The sequence below is a fragment of the Diadema antillarum genome, unplaced genomic scaffold (genome assembly GCF_040938485.1).
Source record: "Diadema antillarum isolate AM-2024a unplaced genomic scaffold, OU_Dant_1.0 seq00000354_RagTag, whole genome shotgun sequence".
Taxonomy (NCBI): Eukaryota; Metazoa; Echinodermata; class Echinoidea; order Diadematoida; family Diadematidae; genus Diadema; species Diadema antillarum.
In genome coordinates, this window is record NW_027271360.1 from 322,814 (window position 1) to 346,419 (window position 23,606).

Here is a 23,606-nt window from a genome sequence, read left to right on the forward strand (position 1 = left end):
CCTTTTAAGAGAACCGCTATGCATAAACAGTCAATCCCTCCCAACTATTGGCAATAAACAGATTGTACTACACCTACATATCATTACTCGTGCTTAACACCATTTCACCGAAATATTACTGAGTTTGAAAAAAAAAATGACATGTATATGTCATTCTCACATCAAATATGCACAAAAATTAAAACTGATACAGATTACTCCAGACTCTGCATGACTTCTCTCTCCACATGATCACAAAGAAACATTAACATTGATGAAAACTATAACAAGAGCCAAATCATCGCTCTTAACTTACAAGTAAAGTAGCAGTTCAGTGTACAAATTATGAGGTAAAATAACATCTAGAAAGAAAATGTTCTTCCATCCTAAACATTTGATATTAAATAAATTAAAATATTAAATAAATCAAATATGCATTTCTCTGCATTATGTGGACATATCAGCTTTTACATACCAGAAAACTTTTCACAGTTGCAGTTACAGGGAAAGTCCAGGTGATTTTCACAATGTCACATCATGTAGTACATAATCAACAACTCCATGTTTAGATTTGTGGAAGTGATTGCAGTTCATGAGCAGAGAAACCAATAATCTGAAAAACTCAAAACAAATTACATTGAACAAGGTAGCAGCTTTACCATAACAATGCATACATGTAAGTAGAACGTTCATATATTTAAACAAGGCAATCGCCAAATTGTGTCTCGCCCATTCGCGTACAAGGAATTTATATTTTTCATAACTCCCAGAAGTTAATTGACCTGCTTATGACCTTTGACCTTGTGGTGACCTTCAACACCCTAAGGGACATTTACCATCCAAGTTTGGTCACAAACAGACAAAGGGATCAAAAGTAATGAGCCATAATCGAAACGCGCCATAAAAACTTAACATTGGGCCCTAAAAATTTGTTGACCCCTTTCTGTGACCTTTGACCTTGTGATGACCTTTAACTCCCCAAGGGACAGCTACCGTCCAAGTTTGGTCACAAACGGACATAGGGATCAAAAGTTATGAGCCACAATCAAAACGCACCCTAAAAACATAACATTGGGCCCTAATAGTTTGTTGACCCCTGTCTGTGACCTTTGACCTTGTGACAACCTTCACCTCCCCAAGGGACACCTTCCATCCAAGTTTGGTCACAAACGGACAAAGGGATCAAAAGTTATGAGCCATAAACGAAATGCACCCTAAAAATTTAACATTGGGCCCTAAAAGTTTGTTGACCCCTGTCTGTAACCTTTGACCTTGTGGTTACCTTCAATTTCCCAAGAGACATCTACCATCACCCAAGTTTGATTGCCATTGTAGCAACATGTGCTGAGTTACGTGTGATGAGTCTTGCAAGTGAACTTTAACGTATGACCTCAAATGACCTTTGACCTTATCATGTGACCTCTTACGGCACTATAACATGAAGGTACCCCTAGTGCATCCATCACCCAAGTTTGATTGCCATTGTAGCAACATGTGTCGAGTTACATGTGATAAGAGAGTCTTGCAAGTAAACTTTAACGTATGACCTCAAATGACCTTTTACCTTATCCTGTGACCTCCGGCACCATAACATGAACGTACCCCCAGTGCATCTATGACCCAAGTAAGGTTGTAATCCAAGCAACTTATGTGAAGTTATTTGTCAAAAGAGAGTCTTGCAGGTAAACTTTAACATAGAAAAGAGAGTCTTGCACATACTCTTTAATATATGACCTCAAATGACCTTTGACATCATCGCATGACCTCTGACAACACCATAACATGAAGATACCCCTAGTGCTTCTATCACCCAAGTGTGGCTGCCATTGCTGTAACAGTTGCCAAGTTATGCATCATAAGAGAGTCTTGCAGGTAAACTTTAACATTTGTGACGAACGACGGACGGACGACGGACGGACGCCATTTGGATCCCTTAGTCTCGCCTTCACCTCCGGTGGGCGAGACAAAAATGTTGCAATGCAATCCCTTTCAATACTACTTCCTTAACACGGTCACCTGTGTAGAATTTATGCACACTTTTTTTTTATACTTCCTAGAGTCCCCACTCATGCACTCTTATTGTGAAGCTGTTATGCTATCATCCTCATTCATTGTGATTTGTTTTAAATTTTGAAAACATTTTTATACCTTACAATCCCACTAACTTCTGAAAATCTATACCCACTAGACTAAATTTCTATTTGTCGAAATGTAAAAATCTGAAAATAGGCCAGAGTTGAGCAGGTTCCCAATAAGCCTGGAGTTAAGCAGGGTTCCCACTCAGCCCAGTTGTAGTGGCGAGTAATAGAGCATTGTGGCAAGTTGCCTTAAATTCAAACCTGAGGCTATCATCCGATGGTAACTCACATAAAGATCTTCACTTAACTCGGGATAACTTGCAACAACTTGACATAGCTCTGCATCACTGGGCACAACTCTGCTTGAAGTCATGAGCAAGTCCTCAATCTTTATACATGTTCAAAAATTTTACCAACTTGTTGCAACTCGCTGCAACTCATGCTTAACTTGTAAAACAGCTCGAGATAAACTTTATATGACTTGTAATAACTCGCCTCCTTCAAGTAAATTTGAGGCTACACAATTTTCCAAGAGTTGAGTATAAGATCTAACACTGTGTTACGAGTCATGCTGAGTTGCCCATGAAATTTAATGCGAGTAAGATAACGAAAATCACTACCGGTACATTTCATGGTGCCAGCTGACACAACAGGGTACACTTGAACTGAACTCTGAATAGGGTCAATGCAAAACGTGTGCTGTATCTCAGGACAGGCTCATGCAAACTTGGTGTGAGTTCTCACTGTAAACTTGCGCTAATTCCATGGGTAACCCAGCCTGACTCGCAACATAGTCTAGTGCTCATACTCCACTCTTAGAAGCTTGTATAGCACTCGGATGAACTTGAAGGAGGCAAGTTATTATGAGTTACAAAGAGTCCATGACAATGTAATGCGAGCGCATTGTAAGTTTAGCATGAGTTGGAAAAGTTTCTGAACAAGAGAAGTTGTTTGTGACTTCAAAAGTGATGAGAATTTTTAAAAATTCCTCCTGAGAAAACTGTCACATTCAAAGTAGTACCTATACATGTGCATTTCTCTCTCCAATTCAGCAAAGCACAATACATCAAAGTGAAGTGAAAAATAATAGTTAAGTACATGTATATAATAAGCCTAAATGTCATTACTTTTTTTTCTTTACTATAGAAGCAGATTGCAATTACATCTGCTGAAATTGTATAATTCTCTGTCAGTTCAAACCGAAATCACCACTGTGATGCTGTCTCCCTTTTTCATACAGTTGTGTAATTGGTGTGTTTTGTGTCTCAAAAGAGAAAAGTGACACAGAAAATTGTAAGGATACACTGATGTGTGACGGGTACTTCCATTTTCAAACCTGTACCATGTCTACTACCTGTAAAAGTCAATGTGATGCTTTTCACAATGAAGTGTACCTCGAACCATTACAAATTTGGGTTTTTCAGTATCAGGCACAGCGGCTGTTTGCAAAAAGAATAATGGTCTCCTTGTTAAAACAAAATTCTAGTACAAAAAATAGAAGTGAACAAAATATCTTTCTGTTGATACTTCTATCTAAAAAGCATTGGACTGTAGATAATACTTAGTATTTCACAAGGACATAAATCTAGCAGGCACAAACACAGGTAGTGGACTTGAAAATGATATTCAAATAATAGTAAAACAAGGTGAAAGTAAAATTACAAAAATTACATAATGCTAGGAATATACAAAAGAATATCACACAGCTGTCCTGATTTAATCATCTGTAACACTTTTGGCATGGGCAGTTAATTCTATCTTCTGTTGTATAGAACATTACTACAAAACCACTGTCAAAGCTTAAGTAATATTATCACTCATCATTTGCAAATAAGGCAATAAGGAAACCAAAAAAAGTATATACTGTATACAAAACATCAAAGGGAACCAAAACCTTCATGTGAAGTTATTCTTTTACAAATGCTTGGTATGTTTGAATTAAATCACTGCAAGTTTGAGGCAAATTGGGCAAGGAGCAAGGAAATCCCAGCTTTGCAAAGTTCAACAGTCAGTAGAGGGCAGCAGAAAGCTTGTGGCATAATTATGGACATGTCTCCAAAGGTTCAAGTCATAAGATTTCACATTTTTCAATTTTTCTCAAGAATGAGCGGAACTCCCTTGTCTGAATTCTAAATATGGCAGGAAGAAATAAATTTTGCAAGCACATATTTGGAAGTTGAACCATATTTATGCAGTATGTGAATCAAGAGAAAACTTCAAAATAGTGAAACTTTGTGTAGAAAATGAATGGAAAGTTGTCCATAAGTTCCATCCTCAGTTAATTTGTCGCCCTTTATGGTTCTATTTAAACAGCTGTAGCTTCCTAATTCCTCGTCTGGTCTAGCTCAAATTTGCAATAAATAAATCAAATATGTCAAGCATTTGAAACTTAACCTGAAAGTATTGGTTCCCTTTAAGAGCTTCAGAATCTATCATTTGAGAAACTATGAAAGATTCAGGCAAGAGGTGAGGTTGATAGAATATCAGACTCATAGCACATGGCACAGAAATATATGTTATTGTATCTCACATTATACCACATAACACTTGATATACATTGAAGTAGCAACCATCAATTACACTTTACTACAAATTGTCACTTAAACATTATGATGATGCTAATTTCGAAATAGCTAATAGTTAATATCTACAATGGATGTAGTATGTAAAACTACTAAGAGATGAATGTTATCAAATTACCAAGACAAAATGATTTTGCTGAACATCTACATATCAATCTCTTTTATTCTCCCTTTTTTCTTTGCAAAACAGGAAGTGGCAGTCTAGCAGCTAAAGAGCAGCTACAATTGCAGCAGCATATATGAAAAGAGAGAAATTCCCAATCAAAATAGAATGATTGTCTTAGCAAACATGTTAAAACAGTGCTTGAAACACTACACCATCTGAAATTACACAAGACAACTCTCACACGAACAAACAACAAAATTACTTCTAATGACCTCCAGACAATGAGCAGTATATTAGAGTGGCAAAATCATACATTAGAAGGAGCTGCAGATCACAAAGAATCATCAATCACAAAAGTCTTTGCTCTAGCTCACATATGACTTTAATAGTGCATGCATGACAGCATAAAACCAAGACTCAACATACATGTAAGGACCCAAAGCTCCAACTACCTTGGCAACAATCTTTGAATACTAACAGATGATTTGCTTCAATCTGTAGTATCACATCACTGAAACTTCCAATGTTGAGCAGGACCTGTCACTTAAATGCAAGAGAGGTTCTTGGGAAGAGGCCCCACTGTGCATCAACATCAAAAGCAACTGAGAAACATGAAACTATAAGAAGTCAAAGTCCCTCAGATTTCAACCTATCTTCTGTCACAAAATATGCTCTGTTGAAAGCATGCAATTTCCAATGTTAACTATGATAGCAAATTTCATCTAGACTTGAGAACAGCTCACAAAATGCTTTCAAGAGCACAATGTGTGGAATATCATTCAAGTGCTGGTTATGGCAGACTCACAGACTAATTTTAGATATTGCGAACTGATTAGAAAAGAAAAGAGATGAAAATAACATATCAGAGTATGTACTTAACAAACATGTATGTACACAGTATCTTGTATGATTTTTTTTTTTCATACTGACCAAAAAATTGTCTTTCATGTTTACCTATGTGGTGGTATATGGTTCCATTTAAACGCCAAATTTTAGGATAATTGCTCAAATACTGAGGCAGTAATTTGAATGTACCCAATATTGTACAATGGACTGACCTATCATCTGACCCTACCGAATAACTGACCACTTGCCCAGCCACCTGACTGCCCGACCACCCATCCTCAGAGTGATTCTGGCATACCCTCTTAAGCTACTCTTACACACTATGGGTAGGCGATGGTGGAAAATTATCTATAAAATCATGTTTTGGGTTTATCTACATTGTACCACTGCAATCCTTCCTACTAAAAAACACCATCACTTCTAGATTATTGCAACAGAGCTAGAACTCTGACACAAATGATATTTGTGACCCTGCACCTCAAAACAAACAAAAAGTCGCCAGACATGAATTTTTAGTTAAGACCATATTCTGAAAGAGCAGACTTTAAGCTTTAAAATGATGTATAACTCAAATCAAATGGACTCTCCTAACCTATCTAAATATTGGAAAGAAAGCACAAAGTCAGGAAAAGTGTGAACTGAGAAAAGAGGCTCTGAAGTACAGTGTCTATTCAAGCGCTTAGTCTTCACCAAACCGTGCTGGCTGTGCGATGAATGGGACAAAAAACAGGAAGTAAACCACCAGAGTAACAACAATGAAGGGATTATCAGATTAAAATGAAATTAAGCATGCCTCATTAACACACTTTCCTGCCCGTTTTATGATACCAAATTTTAGCATAATGTAAAAGAAGACCCGCTCTTTCAGAAAATATGAAAAAGTCAAGTTCGGCTAGGTTGACCCATTTCACTTATATTCAATCCTCACGCAAAATCAGTGTGTGCGACTTTATGTTCGTTTTGAGGTGCACGGTCACATTTCTCTTTTGTTTGATTTCATGGCAGCCAAGAAAATTTAGAGTTGATCACTTGACTTGTTAAGCACTGTGTGAAGTTCAGTGCTAGTGCTTGTGTTCTCCCACACAACTGCATTAATCATGCTCCAAAACAGACAGTCAGATTTAATAATGCAAGTGATAGCAATCATGAGCACAGGTTCCCGCTGTGAAGTTTTGCATTATCATGTTGGAATATTGCATTATTATGTTGGTATATTGCACAATGAAAAGTGATTATGCCTGGTTCAAGTCAAATGAATATACACTCAGCAAAAAAAGAAAGTAAACGCTTTTTCAAGTTTATGTTCTCATAGAATATTTGGCTGAAAGCTAATGTTTTATATACCATATTGAAGGTAATTTAATTGGCTATCAACCAGGAAGGTCAACAAAAAGAGAAACTTTATGCATGAGTGAACACCACTGTTTTTCTCTTCCAGAGCACAAAAGTAACTAGAAATGTCGCTTTGGCGACTGGTATGCCTCCGCCATAATGCATGATTTCCCCAATAGGTCTAGATAGTACATGTGGACAATGTGTGATTACATTTTCACAAAATTGTCAAAATATTGAAATGACAAGTTTGTCACAAATGTGTTCAATGTTCACCTTCCTTGACCAAGGTTTAATTGGATGAATAGGAGAGCATGTATTTGGGGATTTAAGGACCTTAAAGGTAGGGAATCCCATTTGCATGCCTTAAATGAAGAGTTGTATAAATACAGTGGTATGTTGAAGAGAGTATCATTTTAGAAACTCCCATAAAGTATTGAAAGTGGAAGGTAACATTTAGTGCATTTTTTTGACCGTTAGATTTTGAATTGAATTTTTTTCAGGGCTCACCGTAAATTCCAGTACATTACTAGGCTACCTTTGCAGACCCATGCACCGCATGTGTGTCCATCATGTATATTTTGTGAAGAAAGTTCATCAACACTTACAAACAGTTCTATATACATTCTTGCCACACACTCTATATGTTATTACATCAGCTCTTGTACTTTTAGATTTGTGTTTATAGATAACAAATACAGAAGACTGCAACAAAAAGGCTTAAGTGTGGCTGACACAGAACTACTGAGTAGTTAAGTTTTGTGCATCATTCAAATTTTAGATAACTGTTGACTTCCAAATTTCTAAGCAGTGGCCTAAGCAAGTCCCCTGAGGTTCATATTTAATGTTTTGCTGCATTTTGGGAGGTCTGTAAAAGGTATCCCCTACCTTTAACTTGACTTTGACCCATTCATACATTTATGCATTGAGTAATTTTCAAGGTACCGGTATGGAGAAAAAGTGCAATTTCTGAATTGAATAGTAAATTGTTACCATTTTCATCTGGCCTTTGACCCTAAAATTCATAAGATAATCACTTTCAGGTAGAACATGCATAATATGTACTAAGTTTCAAGATAACTTGAGCCACTTCCGAGATATGGAGGAAAAAGTTAGTTCAGCACTTTCACTTGATCTTTGACCTTTTGACCTTTGAGGCAAAAAAAAGAAGAAAAAAAAAACTTTCCAGAGAATTTTTATTAGGTTACACATGCATACACCAAGTGTAAAAAAAAATAACCCTGCTGGCATTGCATAAATATGAGGGAAATAGTAAAATTTTGAAGTGTTGCACTTGACCTTTGACCCCTGACCTTTGACCCCATGAACCCTACATTCTCTAGATAATCACTTCCAGTCAGTACATGTATATACTATGTTCCATGAAGATACCTTGAACAATTTTTCCAAGGTACGGAGAAAACAAAGAAGTTTTAATATTTTTACTTGACCTTTTGACCTTTAACCTTTGACCTCATGACCCAAACTGTCACCAGAGAATCTTAATTGGGTAATACAAGTATACACTAAGTTTCAAGAAAATATCTTCAGACATTCAATAGATATGGTGGAAATAGTGAAATTTTATGTATTTGACCCTGACCTTTTGACCTTTGACCTTTGACCTCATGACCCAAACTTTCACCAGAGAATCTTAATTGGGTAATACATGTATACACTAAGTTTCAAGAAAATCTCTTCTGGCATTCAATAGATATGGTGGAAATAGTGACATTTTATGTATTTGACCTTGACCTTTTGACCTTTGACCTTGAGCATGTGCACCCAAAAGTTGATAGGCACAACTTCACCCCCTAATACATATACATGCCAAGTTTCATTAGGATACCTCAAGAGGTTTTGATAGTTACCTTGTCCACAAAATTCATTACGGATGGACGGAAGGACGGACGGACGGAAGGACAGACGGACGGAAGGACGGACGGACGGACAACCCGAAAACATAATGCCTCCGGCACCACTTCGTGGCGGAGGCATAAAAACTGCAGACTGAACAAGTTGTCATTCATTGATAAGTGCTCCTCCACAGAACAAGAACAAACAACAAATTTTGCACAAAAAAAAACATGAATTAAGTTGCAAACATAAACCTTTGATCTCTATGATATCTTTAAAGCCCAAAAGACCAATGAAGGCTAAAGATAATGGAGGAAAATAAAGCATCTTATGTCAAAGTAATAATTAACAACAAGAGACCAGTGGGTCACACGCTCACCTGAGTATCGCAAGTTCACCTTCCATGCATTCTTGCAGAATCTTACCTGAGAATATTGGAAACTTATGGTGGGGGTAGCTTTGAGAATGGGGGCATGGTGTCCATTTACATATTCCATCACACTGGTAAAAATACCTGCCAAGTACACTGTACTTTATAGAATGTTGGATTATGCAGCTTGGGAAGAAAGACTTACAGCCCTATTACTTTTGATTAGAACTAGAGAAAAATATTATTTAATATTCATTAATTTAGGAGGTTTGGACCCCCTTGGGCCCCCAAGGAAAGCATGGTGCCCATTCAAACACTTTGAGATCTTATCCCTATGGGAATGCTACTTGACAAGTTTGGTGAAAATCCATTATGTTGTTTTCAGCAAAAAGATGAAAATTTAGGCCCGCATTTGGACCCCCCATCCCATCCCGCTTCCTTGGGTCCCAAGGGGGTGGGGTAGGGAGGGCACCCCTGATTCTCCCATGAACAAAATTGAAACAACAGTCATCAATATACTGACTCATTGTATTAACTTAGCTCAATCACTTCCAGTTCTAGAGAAAATCTGTAAAGATTCCTTAAAGGGGGGGGGAGACCCCTGGGGCCCCCCAGGTGGGGCATGGTGCCCAATTGATGGAATTGAGATTCTATCCTCCTAGGGATGCTACCTGCCCAGTTTGGTGAAAATTAGTGATAGGGTTTTCAAGAAAAAGCTGAAAATTTACAATTTTGGTCCAAATTTAGGCCCCCTTGGGGCACCCCAGGTGGGGCATGGTGCCCATTTGATGGGAATGAGATTCTTTCCCCCTAGGGATGCTACCTGCCAACTTTGGTGGAAATTCATAATGGCATTTTCAAGAAAAAGATGATAATGTACAATTTGGGCCCCATTACCCTCCCCACCCCCTCCCCTGGGTCCCAAGGGGGGGGGGGGGGCACCCCTGATTACGCCATGAACAAACTTGAAACTACAGTCATCAATGTACTAATTCATAGTATTAACTTAGCTCTATCACTTCTGGTTCTAGAGAAGAAGATTTTTTAAGATTCCTTAATTTTGGGGAGTTTGGGCCCCTCTGGGGGCCCCCCAGGTAGGGAATGGTGCCCACTTGAACAAATTGAGATCCTATCCCCCTAGGGATGCTACCTGCCAAGAAAATCGGTCAAGGGGTTCTCAAGAAGAAGATGAAAATGTAAAAGTATACGCACGACGGACGAGGACGCTGGACGAAGAGCGATCGCAATAGCTCACTTGAGCCTTCGGCTCAGGTGAGCTAAAAATTGTAGAAATTTGAGCTTTTTTCAAATTAGGAAATTGTAAATAATGTTTGGTTCTTGAAATTTTCCCATGGATTTTAAATCACTAGATTAAAAGAAATAAATAAAGAAATTCTGCTCATTGAATTATTTTTATGCTTAACATTCCCTTTGTCATTTGAAGTTTGACTTGACAGAAAATTTTTATTTTTCCCTTTAGTTTCCCACTTTGTTTTTCTTAGAGGTTATAAAGAGATAAAGAGAACAAAAACTTATTTTTCCTATTTCATTCACTTCTCGCATTGTGTTAAACTGGTCTTTTGTTGTCAATGTTATCGTGACAAGCATTTGCAAATGAAAGAGAACATCTCAATTTTTGCAACTTTTTCTTTTGTGCCTTGGAGGACGAAAATGAATGTGCTCTCTCATGCGTAAAGTTTTCTTTTTTATTAACCTATTAGCTTAATGGCCAATTAAATCAAATTTACCTATGGTATATAATACATTGATTTTCATAAAAATCTTCTATGAAAAATATGATGATGACCTCGAAAAAGTGTTTACTTTCTTTTTTTGCTGAGTGTATTTGTAGACAGGCATTAATGCTTTTAGACAAATTATGTGGAAGAAGGACTGAAAAGTTACAAAATTTCTTAACCCATTCAATACAATCTGATTTTGCTATAGCACAGAGTCACGTTTCCCATAGACATGCCTGCTCATTTCTACAGTACAGTTATGTATGTACTCAGAACTAATATTTCATGTGTTAAGACCTCCAAATGCAATGCCATTTGGCATAGATTTATGTGGCCATTTCTATAGTGTTCACATACTTTCCACAAATGACTATTGTATTCCAACTGATTGAAAAATTGCCCTCCATCGACGTAAATGAGCACTGAATTGGTCAGTGTTTTAGTAGTAGCCATGATAAAAAAATCATGGGCGTACATACTCGAGCAGGATTCGAACCTACGACCTCCTGATCACCGAACAGGCGTCATCTCCACTAGACCACCGAGCTTTCGCCTGACAGCAAGTGTTGGTTCTAATCCTTGTAGCATGCAGCAGGTACTGCGTAATTATTCAAATTCATGAAATTCTTGCGTCGAGGTATTTTCATTGCAACTGATTGACAAATTGCCCTCCATCGACGTAAATAAGCACTGAATTGATCAGTGTTTTAGTAGTAGCCATGATAAAAAATCATGGGTGTACATACTCAAGCAGGATTTGAACCTACGACCTCCTGATCATCGAACAGGCGTCATCTCCACTAGACCAACGAGCTTTCGCCCGACAGCAAGTGTTGGTTCTAATCCTTAAAGCATGCAGCGGGTACTGCATAATGATTTTTTTATCATGGCTACTACTAAAACACTGATCAATTCAGTGCTTATCTACGTCGATGGAGGGCAATTTGTCAATCAGTTGCAATGAAAATACCTTGACGCAAGAATTTCATGAATTCGAATGACTATTGTATCATCATGCTAATGTACAAGTACATTGAACTTGTATCGAAGATCCTACACTATGTAAGATGGCCAACTCTCGGTCGAAAAGTGAAATGCTACCAAAGAGTGTGCCAACTAGCATAGAGCAGGTAAAGTTTCCACGTGAGCTGTACTTTCCTGATATGTTTGTTTGAGACCAAGACAGGCTAAGACAAGAAAGAAGGAATTTTCTGTAAAGAATCATGAGTAAATCTAAGAATTGATGCAGTGCATTAAACTGCACCAATAGCTACACCAAACCATCATCAGGTTAAGCATTATTTTTTTTTCGAAAAGATCCAGGAAGGTAAGATATGTGTGTCATCATTCATGATAGATGTAGATTCTCTTTAGATCTATCAAACATAAGGATGGCGTTAGAGTGCCCGGAAAAGCAGAAAATGAAGCCGCCTTTTTTGTCTTTACATTTAACAAAAACTACGCATTCATTAGTGCTAATTGTCATCAATATGTAATGTTCTCCCGTGACTCTGTCTAACATTTGTGCAAAAAAATGAAGAGATTTTGCATCAGTTAACATTTTTTTTTTCCAATTTTTTTTAAACAATGTCTAATCTAACTCTTTGAAATATACGCTTAACCTGTCCGGACACCCAACAACTGGGCAATAATGTGTCAACTAGAAAGGGGGTTGTATTTCCGATCACTTTGATATTTTAGACTTTACCGTGTTTGCCGTCAGAACTTAGGGCCTATGCATTGAATTCCACTAAAACTACCCAAGTTTGACTTTCATACACATTTAAGACTTAAATGTGTGAAAAGAGAGTGAGAAGATTTTCATGTATACATGTATCATGAATTTTGAGTAGCAAAGTTGAACATTCTGAATTCTCTTCTTCTTATCATTATTAAGTTTGCCTCCTTCAATAAGCTGAAGAATCTTGCAGACAGAATTTGGACCGTGGATGAGGTCCATCTGATTGGTGATTTCATAGAAATAAAGTATGTTTTTCTTTCAGACTGTGTCGTAGATGACAGTAGGACACTAGATGTGAGAGAATGGGATCATATACATTGCCATCAATAACCATTCCATCCAATGGAATGAGAGCCGTATTCTTGCCAGAGAAGATCGCCCATCAAGATGGGTAAGGGAGGCAATTCACAACAGGTAAACAGCTAACACAATGAACAGAGACTTGGGCCAATATACATTGTATTCTCTCACATGTATGCATATGATCCCATTCTCTCACATCCAGCATCATACTGCCATCTACTGTACGAAGCAGTCGGAAGAAGCCACCAGTAGGAGGCGAAAGTACTCACTAAAAAGGTAAAAAATAATTTACGTGATTGTGAAAGAAGAACATATTTCTAAGAATTAGGACCTGTTTGGAATTTCAACATCCTGGTACAGGCCTACTGATCTAACGTTAGGCCTGGCATGTTAAGAATTTGTTCTTATATCTCGACTACATATTACCACTGAAACAAGTTAGATTCTCAGACAGCAATAGCCCTACATGATTATGCTGTCTGGCCATCTAATATTTATCTAATCCCCTTTTCTTAGTGTTGTGTGGAATAAACAATGTAACAAATAGGCAGGTAGGCCTATAAATTTAATGTGGAAAAGTAGGACATACTGTAGGTGAGGCTTGCCTAGGACTAGTCAAGTCTAAACTAGGTTTTACCCAGACCTTTCGCTTTTTATAGCAATAATTGTTAAATGTAACAGTTGTAACTGCTTCCATTACTCCTTCACGCAAAAGTTTCATGTATCATAGTCACTTGAGTGTATATTTCAGAGAAAATGTTCACTAATATCTAAGAATGAGCACAATTTCTGTTTCCATTAATTTTACAGCTTTTTGGCATTAGTAAGTCAAACGATACAAGCAATTCACAAAAGAGTTTAATGTTTTATTTTCAAAGTGTATTAAAGGTACATAATTGATTGTTTGATCAACTTCAGTGAATATCTAGAGTCTAGATTGTTTCTTTCACTTGCTCAATGCTAGCGGGCGGCAGCCACTTCTGTTTCACCAGCGGCCGTGTAAAATCGGGAGATTTTATCATCTTACGTTGTGCAGGATCTTTGCTTGTACACAATTAGTTTAGATATTATAATATACAAGTACATTGTACTTGATATGAGTGGGGGGGGGGGGGGGGATCATGAATCCATGGGTGTGAATATGGGTCTTGTAATTCACAGCGCTTACACCAAAGGTGAACTTGATATGACAAATTTGATATTTCTTAGAGCTGGTGCTAGCCAATGGGAAAAAAGCATGTAAACAAAAAATAGTGAAGCTACAGTAAGTCAGCAGACAACATTCAACATGAGGCCAACACTAGTTACCAGTATGTCACAATTTTGAGGTCAACCAAACACCAACTGATTTCCAGTTCCACATTACTGCTAGTGCTACATGCTGAGATAGCACTAACACCAGCACTAGCATCTACACATAACTTGAAATCAATGACATTGTCACCTCATCCAATTTGCACATGTGGTCTCTACATGTATCACTTTTGCAAGAAAACATTTTGCAACTTTATCACTAAATTTTCATACAGTTGGAGCTATCTCATTAACCCGTTGAGGACCAGTCCCGAGTATACTTAGGCAAGTGTCTATGGGCAATGGGTGTTGTAGCAAAATCAGCCCATCCTCAACCTGACTTGGAAGAAATATATTTTGTCACTTTGATTTCACTCTTAAATCTATAAACCTTTGTATGAAATGGCACTTCAGTTATGATACTAAAACTGCTACTTTAGGATAAAACTTGAAGGGTCCGATATGAGTTCAGTGCAATCAGGATACATTGTGTATTGTTTTCATTAGTAATATTCAGTCTTTCATAAATATATTTAAAAAAAAAATCACACACTTTGTGATATGATGATTACAAGGAATAGACATGACTTTGGACTGAAAAGGAATGAACATGATACATTTCAAAAGTTTACCATTCAAAACACTGAAAAGCAGTCAAATAACAATGTTGGCATGCACACCTATGTAAAACTGAACTGATTAAAACAAAATGTATGAAAGTGAAATTCGCACTCTGTAGAACTGATAGAAAATCAATGCAAGATATAACTGTGACATCCCCTAAAAACTCAAAGCATGGACACTATTGCACATTTGTTGCATTCCCGTTTAAATGTTGTCCTCTGAAGTTTATGACCATGACACTGATGTTATCCATGGATCCACGATAAAAGGCTTGTAGTACAAGGCTCTTTGCACCAAAGTGAGGCTCCCCTAAACGCTCTTTGACATACTGGACGGCTTCTTCATTGGTAAACGTATCCCACAATCCATCGGTGGCAAGAATGAGAAACTGTGGGTCATGTTCCTCAATGTCAAATGTCAGAATGTCTGGGTCAGCAACCACAAACTTGAGATCCTTTAGGGGGTAATCTCCTATGGCACGTGATGTTGCAAGGATGCCAGCAACACGCCACACACCATTAAAGGTGATAAAGCCTCCAGCTTTCTTGATGCGCTTTCTTTCCTGCTGGTGCTGTGGTTTGTGGTCATAGGACAGTGGCACTGTTTTCCCCTTGTGGTCACACATGACACCCCGGGAGTCCCCAACATTGGCGACAATCACATCTGAATCTGTAACAAGGGCCACCAGCACTGTTGATCCTGATAAGACAAGAAAAGAATATGAAAATAATCTAATGGCATTAAAGGGACTGTGCAGTACTGGTTGAGGTAGGGATTCATGTTTTGAACATTCCTACGTGAGATAATGGAAAGCCTCTTATGAAATATGAAAGTGCATGTAATTTTAAGAAGAATTCAACGTTTATTATGATGAAAAATGGTTTTCAGGTGGCTGAGATATCAAAAAAAAAGTGCTAATAATACAAGAGACCCGGGGGTCACGCGCTCACCTGAGTATCGCAATTTCACCTTCCATGCATTCTTGCACACTCTTACATGTACCTGAGAATATTGGAAACTAATTAGGTCTGCATATGGATCCCCCCCCCCCTCCTGGGTGTGGGGGGGGGGGGGCAGGCAGCCCTGGAACGAATGAACAAACTTGGACACTAAAGTCATCAATGTACAAACTCATGGTATTAACTATGCTTTATCATTTCTGGTTCTAGAGTAGAAGATTTTAAATATTCCTTAATGTGGGGGGGGGGCCTAGGGGCTCCCCAAGAGGGACATGGTGCCCTTTTGAAGGAATTGAGATTCTATTCCCCTAGGGATGCTACCAGCTAAGTTTGGTCAAAATGCATCATGAGGTTTTCAAGAAGAAGATGAACATGTACAATTCAGGCCCCATTACAACTGTAGGACTTCTCTCCATCCCCTCTCCTGGGTCCCAAGGGGGGAGGGGGGGTATCCCTGATTCCACCAATCCCATGAACAAACTTGAAACTACAGTCATCAATGTAAACTCATAGTATTATCTAAGCCCTATCACTTCTGGTTCTAGAAGATTTTTAAATATTCCTTAGTTTTAGGGGGTTTGGGCCCCCCTGGGGGCCCCTAAAGTGGGCCGTGGTGCTCATTTGAACAAATTGAGATCCTATCCCCCTAGGGATGCTACCTACCAAGTTTGGTGAAAATCAGACAAGGGGATATCAAAGTGAAGATGAAAATGTACAATTTAGGCCCCATTAGGACCCCTCCCCACTCCCCTCCCCTGGGTCCCAAGGGGGGCACCCCTGATTCTCCCATGAACAAACCTGAAACTACAGTCATCAATGTACTAGCTCATAGTATTAACTAAGCTCTATCACTTCTGGTTCTAGAGAAGAAGATTTTTTAAGATTCCTTAATTTTAGGGTGTTTGGGCCCCCTGGGCCCCCCAGGTGGGCCATGGTGCCCATTTGAACAAATTGAGATCCTATCCCCCTAGGGATGCTACCTGCCAAGTTTGGTGAAAATCGGTCATGGGGTTCTCAAGAAGAAGATGAAAATGTAACAAGTTTACGCACGACGGACGACGCACGACGCACGACGGACGACGCACGACGCACGACGGACGCCGCACGAAGAGCGATCGCAATAGCTCACTTGAGCCTTCGGCTCAGGTGAGCTAAAAAGGCGACATGCTACAACTTTATTAGGATCTCTTTGTTTCACCTTGTTTTTGGATATCCCAGCCATTTCAAAACCGATTTTCATCGAATAAACTTTTGATACCCCTTAGAACTGCATGCTCTTTGACATCTCATAGAGTGGTTTCTGAATATCTCGCAAAACCTTAAAAGCTAAATCTACACCTCGACCAGAACTGTACACACCCTTTAACATATACATAGAGGGCACAAAACATATTGGTTGCCATGCTATCGAAAAAAATTTCTTCACATTCAAGCTCTGTGTGGATATAGAGCCACAGTGGAATGCAACTGCTAGCAGCTTTGTTAGGTTTTAACCATCTCTATAAATCTTTACCATTTCCATGCAGATCTAGATTTTTGTCATGGGTAATTGCCATCTACAGTAACTAGTATTTGCAAGTTAACTTGCCACGCATTCTTGCAGACTACTGTAAAACAAGGAATGTTTGCATGTATTTTAATTTTCCCGAATTTTGTGAGCCAAGATTAGCAAAATCAAAATGCACAGGAAAGTTCTCGTGTACACTTTATGCACTGAATGTTAGAGGCAACTTGCAAAAAGAAGAAGGCCGTTGGCTCCAATTTGCGAAAATATCCTTGTAGCGGCAGTATTGAATCATTCAAGAAATATTTGATTGGAACAATTTAGGCTGTTACGCCCCTTTAAGGTGCAGATCGTTACCTTGGATACACCGTCAAGTGCGCATTCCTTCGGTTGCTTGCGCACTGATTTTGCTTTACGTACTAGTATGCTGCATGCGTACTACACGATAGCCACGCAAAAGACATGGGCCAAGATGCAAGACACGATCAAAAAAGAATGAGTTTGGATCTGTGATTGATTTACTTTAGGAACCTAAACAGTTTGGTAAGAGAAATTATGATGGAAAACAGACGAATGTTTGATTGCTGTAGCTTTGTTTAATCATTTATGTAGTGATATGTATTATGTCGTTAGCTTGTAATTGAGTTCAGAATTTAGGTTGACATAACGATTCGATACGGTGTTCGTATAGAAAGTGATTACACGTAGAACAGTACGGTACGCTGTAGGTATTGATTATCGTACATGATTCCTGCTTAGCAGGCAGGGAAGAGAAATGTTGGAAGTGTGAGTGTATGATTGAAGCTTACAATACTGTGTATGTTTTATTTAGGAATAATGTAAGACTCCATATTCAGAAGAATATTGTGTCATGGTTATATAGGAATGAGAATCAGAATTAAGGGATTCAACTTTTGTCACTTTCACAGAGCTGTATACTGTTAGATTTACACACGTACATGTACGTATACCATACGGTCAATACAATCCCATACATAACTGCAGTTAGAGAGCTAACTTATTCAATGTTTGTGAAGGGTTAATTCCTTCCTTCTTTCTTCAAAAGGAAAGACATTCAAGGGTTTAAAGGGAAAGATGACTTTGGATTTATTTATCGTCAGAAAGGCAGGCTGCATTTTATGATAGTGTTGTAGGGATGCAATTGCATCATTTGAACTGAATTACATGTGAGTGATAGAGATAAAGGTCACTTCATAATGTATAATTTGTTTGAATGATCAAAGTAAACAAAGTGTGATAGAGTCAGGTTATTGAGAACAATAATATTATTTTATGGTGCAGTGTATTTGTACACTGAGAAATGCAGGACCATACAATGTACATCAAGATATTGAGTCAGAATACATGTATGTCTCTACAAGACATTGATGTGTTAATGTTTATGACCGAACACTTGCATATTTAGTGCACTGCATGTGTTTGCTGCATATGGTTGCATGCATTTGGGTTAACAGTGTAAAGTTGTTACTGTTGTTTATGTTAGTTGCACAAATCGAAAGGTGTCTCGATTATTACAAGTATTAAGTATATTTGGAAGACACAGAAATAATTAAACTTTACAAGCTGTTCAAGGTAGTGATAACTAAGCATTTATTATTTCTTTTCTCTTTTTATAGCGAACCACAAGTTCGGGTTCGACAGCAGTATGCAAGCACACAAGTTAGTGTGTACCACAAGTTCAGGTTCGACACCATGTATGCAAGCACACAAGTACACAAGTTCGTGTGTTCCACAAGTTTGGTTCAACACAAGTTCGTGTTTGTCACAAGTACACGAGTCCAGCTGGTATTGATGTCTTCAATAAATGAACGAACCTGTGCGTTCCAACTGTGACTGACTGAAGTAAACTCTCACCTTTATGTAGTACGTGTCTACAATCCTGCTGCGCAAATTTCGGGTTTTACAATATTGATATGTCATCTGGAGAGCATTAGAAACTTGATTGGCGGGGGCAGCTTTGAGGGCTTCCATGGGGGCATGGTGTCCATTTGCATTCCATCATACTGGTAAAAATGGTCTGCCAAGTACACTTTATAAATTTAGGAAATGTGACTATGCAGTTAAGAAAAAAGGACTTACCCGGTAAAGGGATGGTATATTACGTAATTTTGGTGAAGATCAGGGCTTCAGGTTTCCATTTTTTTTTTTTTGGTGAGATAAGAAACTTCTAATGAATTATGAAAATGCATAAATATATGATACATGCAATTCTAGGAGGAATTCAAAGTTATTTAAAAAAAAATTGGTTTTGAAATGACCAAGATATCCAAAACAAGGCAGTCCTAATAAAAGGTAGGACCCACTTTTTATTAGGACTGTTTGTTTTACTTTGTCTTTTGATATCTCAGCTATTTCCAAACATATTTTAATCTAATAAACTTTCATTTCTTCTTAGAATTGTATGCTCTTTGACATTTCATGAGTGGTTTCTTAGTATTTCACAAAAGGTTAAAATTGCGTTAAACAAATACATACTGCTACTGAACGTTTTCGACGTGCACTCTTCGGAGTAGAAACCGCACGTATGAAACAGGAAGCGCGAACATAACAATCAAAAGGTTAAAAGCTTAATCCTCATCTCAACCAATACTACACCATCCCTTTAAGGCCCTGTCGCACCTTTCCGTGCAAGCCTTGTGTGTGACTTGCGGGGAACAATTTTTGCTACCTGAAGGTCCCTGCAGATGGCCCGCACATGACAGTACAGAGCATGTATCTTTCACGTAGTTGCCTGGAGGTGCGCACTGAAGTCCTATTAACCTGCAACCAAGTTTAGGCCGAGTCACACCTTTCTGGGCAAGCTGTGCAGGCTTGTTGCATGTAGGGATTTTCCAGCATGCAAGACAATTTCCGGGATCATCCCACTAGACCGACACCCACGAGTCGTACAGCCCATGAGTTTGACATTGAAAACAGGTCCATGAGTCATACAGCTCACGAGTCATACAGCCCATGAGTTTGACACTAGGCAAATAAAGCCCATGAGTTCGACACTAGACAAATAAAGCCTATGAGTTCAACACTACAAGTAGGTAAAGACAGCCCACGAGTTCGACAGATACAACTCGGTGCGTAATGTGTCGGTCTCATGGGCCTTGTTGGCTTAGTGTCGAACTCATGGGCTGTATGACTTGTGAGCTGTATGACTCGTGGGTGTCGGTCTCGTGACGTGCACCCCAATTTTCCGCGGGCGGACAAGGATTTTGGTGAGTTTCGCATGCATATTACCTGCTGGACAGGTGCTACTTATGTTCTACTTGCATGCATTCTCTGTGATCTGAGGGCTGACAACTCGGTAAAGGAAACCCCTGAAGGACTATTAACCCATTGAAAATGAGTCCCGAGAATAATCAGGCAGGAGTCTTTGAGAAATGCATGTTATAGCAAAATCTGTCCATCCTCAATGGGTTAATTGGCACAGCAAGATACAATGTAGGTCCAACAGAATGCTGATCATCTTGGCCCCAGCTGACTCTCAACTAACCAGCAGAAAGGCAGTAATGGACCCTCAGCATGCACGCAATTTGCTCGTATAGCTCGCTCCATGCCCGCAGAACTGACCAGCTACACAGATGTTGTCGTATCAACACTATTCCTTGTCAGTAAAACAGCCATATTATGCTCATAGAATGCCAGCAAACTAAATGCGTGTCCGGCGCATAGGCACAGATCCATGGCCAAACTACAATGTAAGTATTTCAACCTGTGACTTGCAGCAGCTACGGGCCTCCTACTGATCTTCTGTGTTGACCTCTGCTGGCAATTCCCGCACCTCACCCGGAACAAGTTTTGAGCATGCTTGAAACTTGGTTGCGGGTAAATTGGACCTGCGTGAGCACCTCCGGGCAACTACGGGCGACTACCCGGTATGTGCCAGGTACTGCCACATGCGGGCCATCTACAGGGACCTCTGGGTAGCAAAAATTGTCCCCCGCATGTCACAAGCAAGGCTTGCCTGAAAAGGTGATGACAGGCCCTTGATTATACTCAACCTGCTCTGGTTGAGTCGCAGGGATTGCCAGCAGAGGTCCGTGGAGAATACCAGTAGGAGGCCTGTAGCTACTTATTATGTACTGCAAGTCACAGGCAACTCCCACGCAGGTAACACACAGTTGCAACGCAGGTACTTTGCAGTGCCCGTACAACAGGCGTGAGGCCCGCGTAGCTTGCCTGGAAAGGGGTGACAGGGTGTTTAAATATAAAGACTGCCCCCTTTTGATCCCTGCCCAACCCCTGGTTCTACTTTGGATAATTTTGAAAGTGAACTCAATATCTAAGAGTACAATATTTCTTGTTTTAAACAATATATTTTTTTCCTTTTTGAAACAAGGGTTACAGGGAATTAGTGGAAAATTGAGCAAACAAAATGGGATTCCATCGGGAAGTTGAGGGAATGTGTACTTTTTTTTTTTCAAAAAATGATTTTGTTGAATTCTCTTTGTATTTTCCTAATATTGTTCTCATCCAGCTGTGACTGTGCAAAAGATTAAAAAATTCATGACAATTAAACAGATTGTCTGATGTTCCTCAAACTTTCACTGATGAGTTCTACTGATATTACTGCATTCATTCAATCCATATATCAAGATGAACTTGTCCTTCAAAACAAGTCATTTAAGACAGTATAGAACTAAAAGACTGTACTTGGAGTAGCTCTAATGCTAAAAGTTGTATGAATATTTAATCAACACAACAATTTAACATGCATGTAACATGCAGAGAATTACACTGCTGCATTTCTGAAATACAGTTTTGTATGTGAGCCTCTCTAACATCATCATAAATGTTCAGTGTAACTTGTAACCAGTAAAGGTTCTTCTCTAAGTATTGGTTTCTCTGCTCAAGGACCACACTAGATTTCACAAATCCATCCATGGAGTTGTTGATTGATGTACAGTACCTCGTACTACAAGATGTGAAATTATGAAAACTGACTGGAATGCCCCTTTAAAACGGTGGCTGATATTGGCATGTGCAAACCACAGAACATGAAGCCCAGTATGCACAGTTATTGAACCCGCCAATAACCACAGCAACAAGTACAGATATTTGATATGCTATGAAACGTACGTAGACACAAAATGGCGATAAGACACAGCAGCCTCATAATTTTGGCAAATACATCATCAGAATAAAGCTTCATTCATTTGATCCACAAAACAATCTTTTTTTTTGGTCCAAATTACACATAAAGTCACGATGCCTTCCCTATTGATGCATAGAAAGAGGCAGCTATATGCTAACTTCCACACATGTTGTTTTAACATGTTATGCATACACATTACAATGACACCAATTGCGACAATCGTCTCTGATCGTACAAACACACTTTTCTCATATTCATGCCCCGTGTTATGCTGTCACACACAAACATACACACTGTATGCATACTACGTACACGTACGTACAAACAGGGAGGAAGGTGACTCTCCGTATTGCACTGAAGGGGTGTACTGTGTCAGTGCATACTGTAAAACGAGAAATGTTTGCGTGCATTTTAATTTCGCGAATTTCGCAAGCGGCAACATTCGCGAAATTAAAATGCACACGAAAATTTTTGCCTACACAATATGCATTGGATGCCAGTGGCAAGTCGCTAAAATTTCATGCTGCGAGAAAGGCCATCGGCTCCAATTCGCGAAATATTCATGCCGCGAATATATAATGTTTTACACTAATTTGGAGCTGACGACGCTCGGTAAGATGACCGCCTCTGCGCTACATCTCACTACCTTAAATGTTTAGAGTGCAGTTGGCATAATCTATTGGGAACTGGTTAGAAAATAATCCTTCTGGTTGACAAGAAATGAAATCCCTGCGATTATTTCTAAGGATTTGCTTATAATGATGAACAATGGAAGTATTTCAATGAGATTTTTACCAATAAAGCGGTTCATGGTTCTGATTTAGTGGTGGAAATAACACATGAAAAATTTGTTACATCAAGTTTTGTTGCACATAAGCGGGGTTCCCGCTAAAGCAGTTCCCAATTAACGGGTGAGCACAATATTATGCTCTAATACTGGGTGCTAAATAGGACAGTGATCAATAGATTAAGAACATGCTCTGATACAGGCCATGGCAAGGATGTTAAGCACAAGTTTGATTTCAAGTTAAAATGTGTGGTATGAATAATACTGCAGGATTACTACACAAAGAGGGAACACATCACCATACAATCGAGGGCTGCCAATAATAATTCAACATTGCTGTGTTCTACATACTTGTACAATATGGTCCCTCTAATTAAGCCTTCATGTGCAGTGCTCGTC

General features: G+C 38.9%; 1 protein-coding gene across 1 annotated transcript in view; it reads right to left on the reverse strand.

The window, feature by feature from the left end:
* Nucleotides 1-14,081: 14,081 nt before the first annotated feature.
* The window catches only part of LOC139731053 (protein phosphatase 1L-like), a 51,971-nt gene continuing 42,446 nt past the window's right edge, over nt 14,082-23,606 (reverse strand). Inside the window, exon 3 of the mRNA XM_071641930.1 lies at nt 14,082-15,549. Within this exon, the coding sequence (XP_071498031.1) occupies nt 15,029-15,549 (521 nt within the window). The 3' untranslated portion in view covers nt 14,082-15,028. The remainder of the gene's footprint in view (nt 15,550-23,606) is intronic.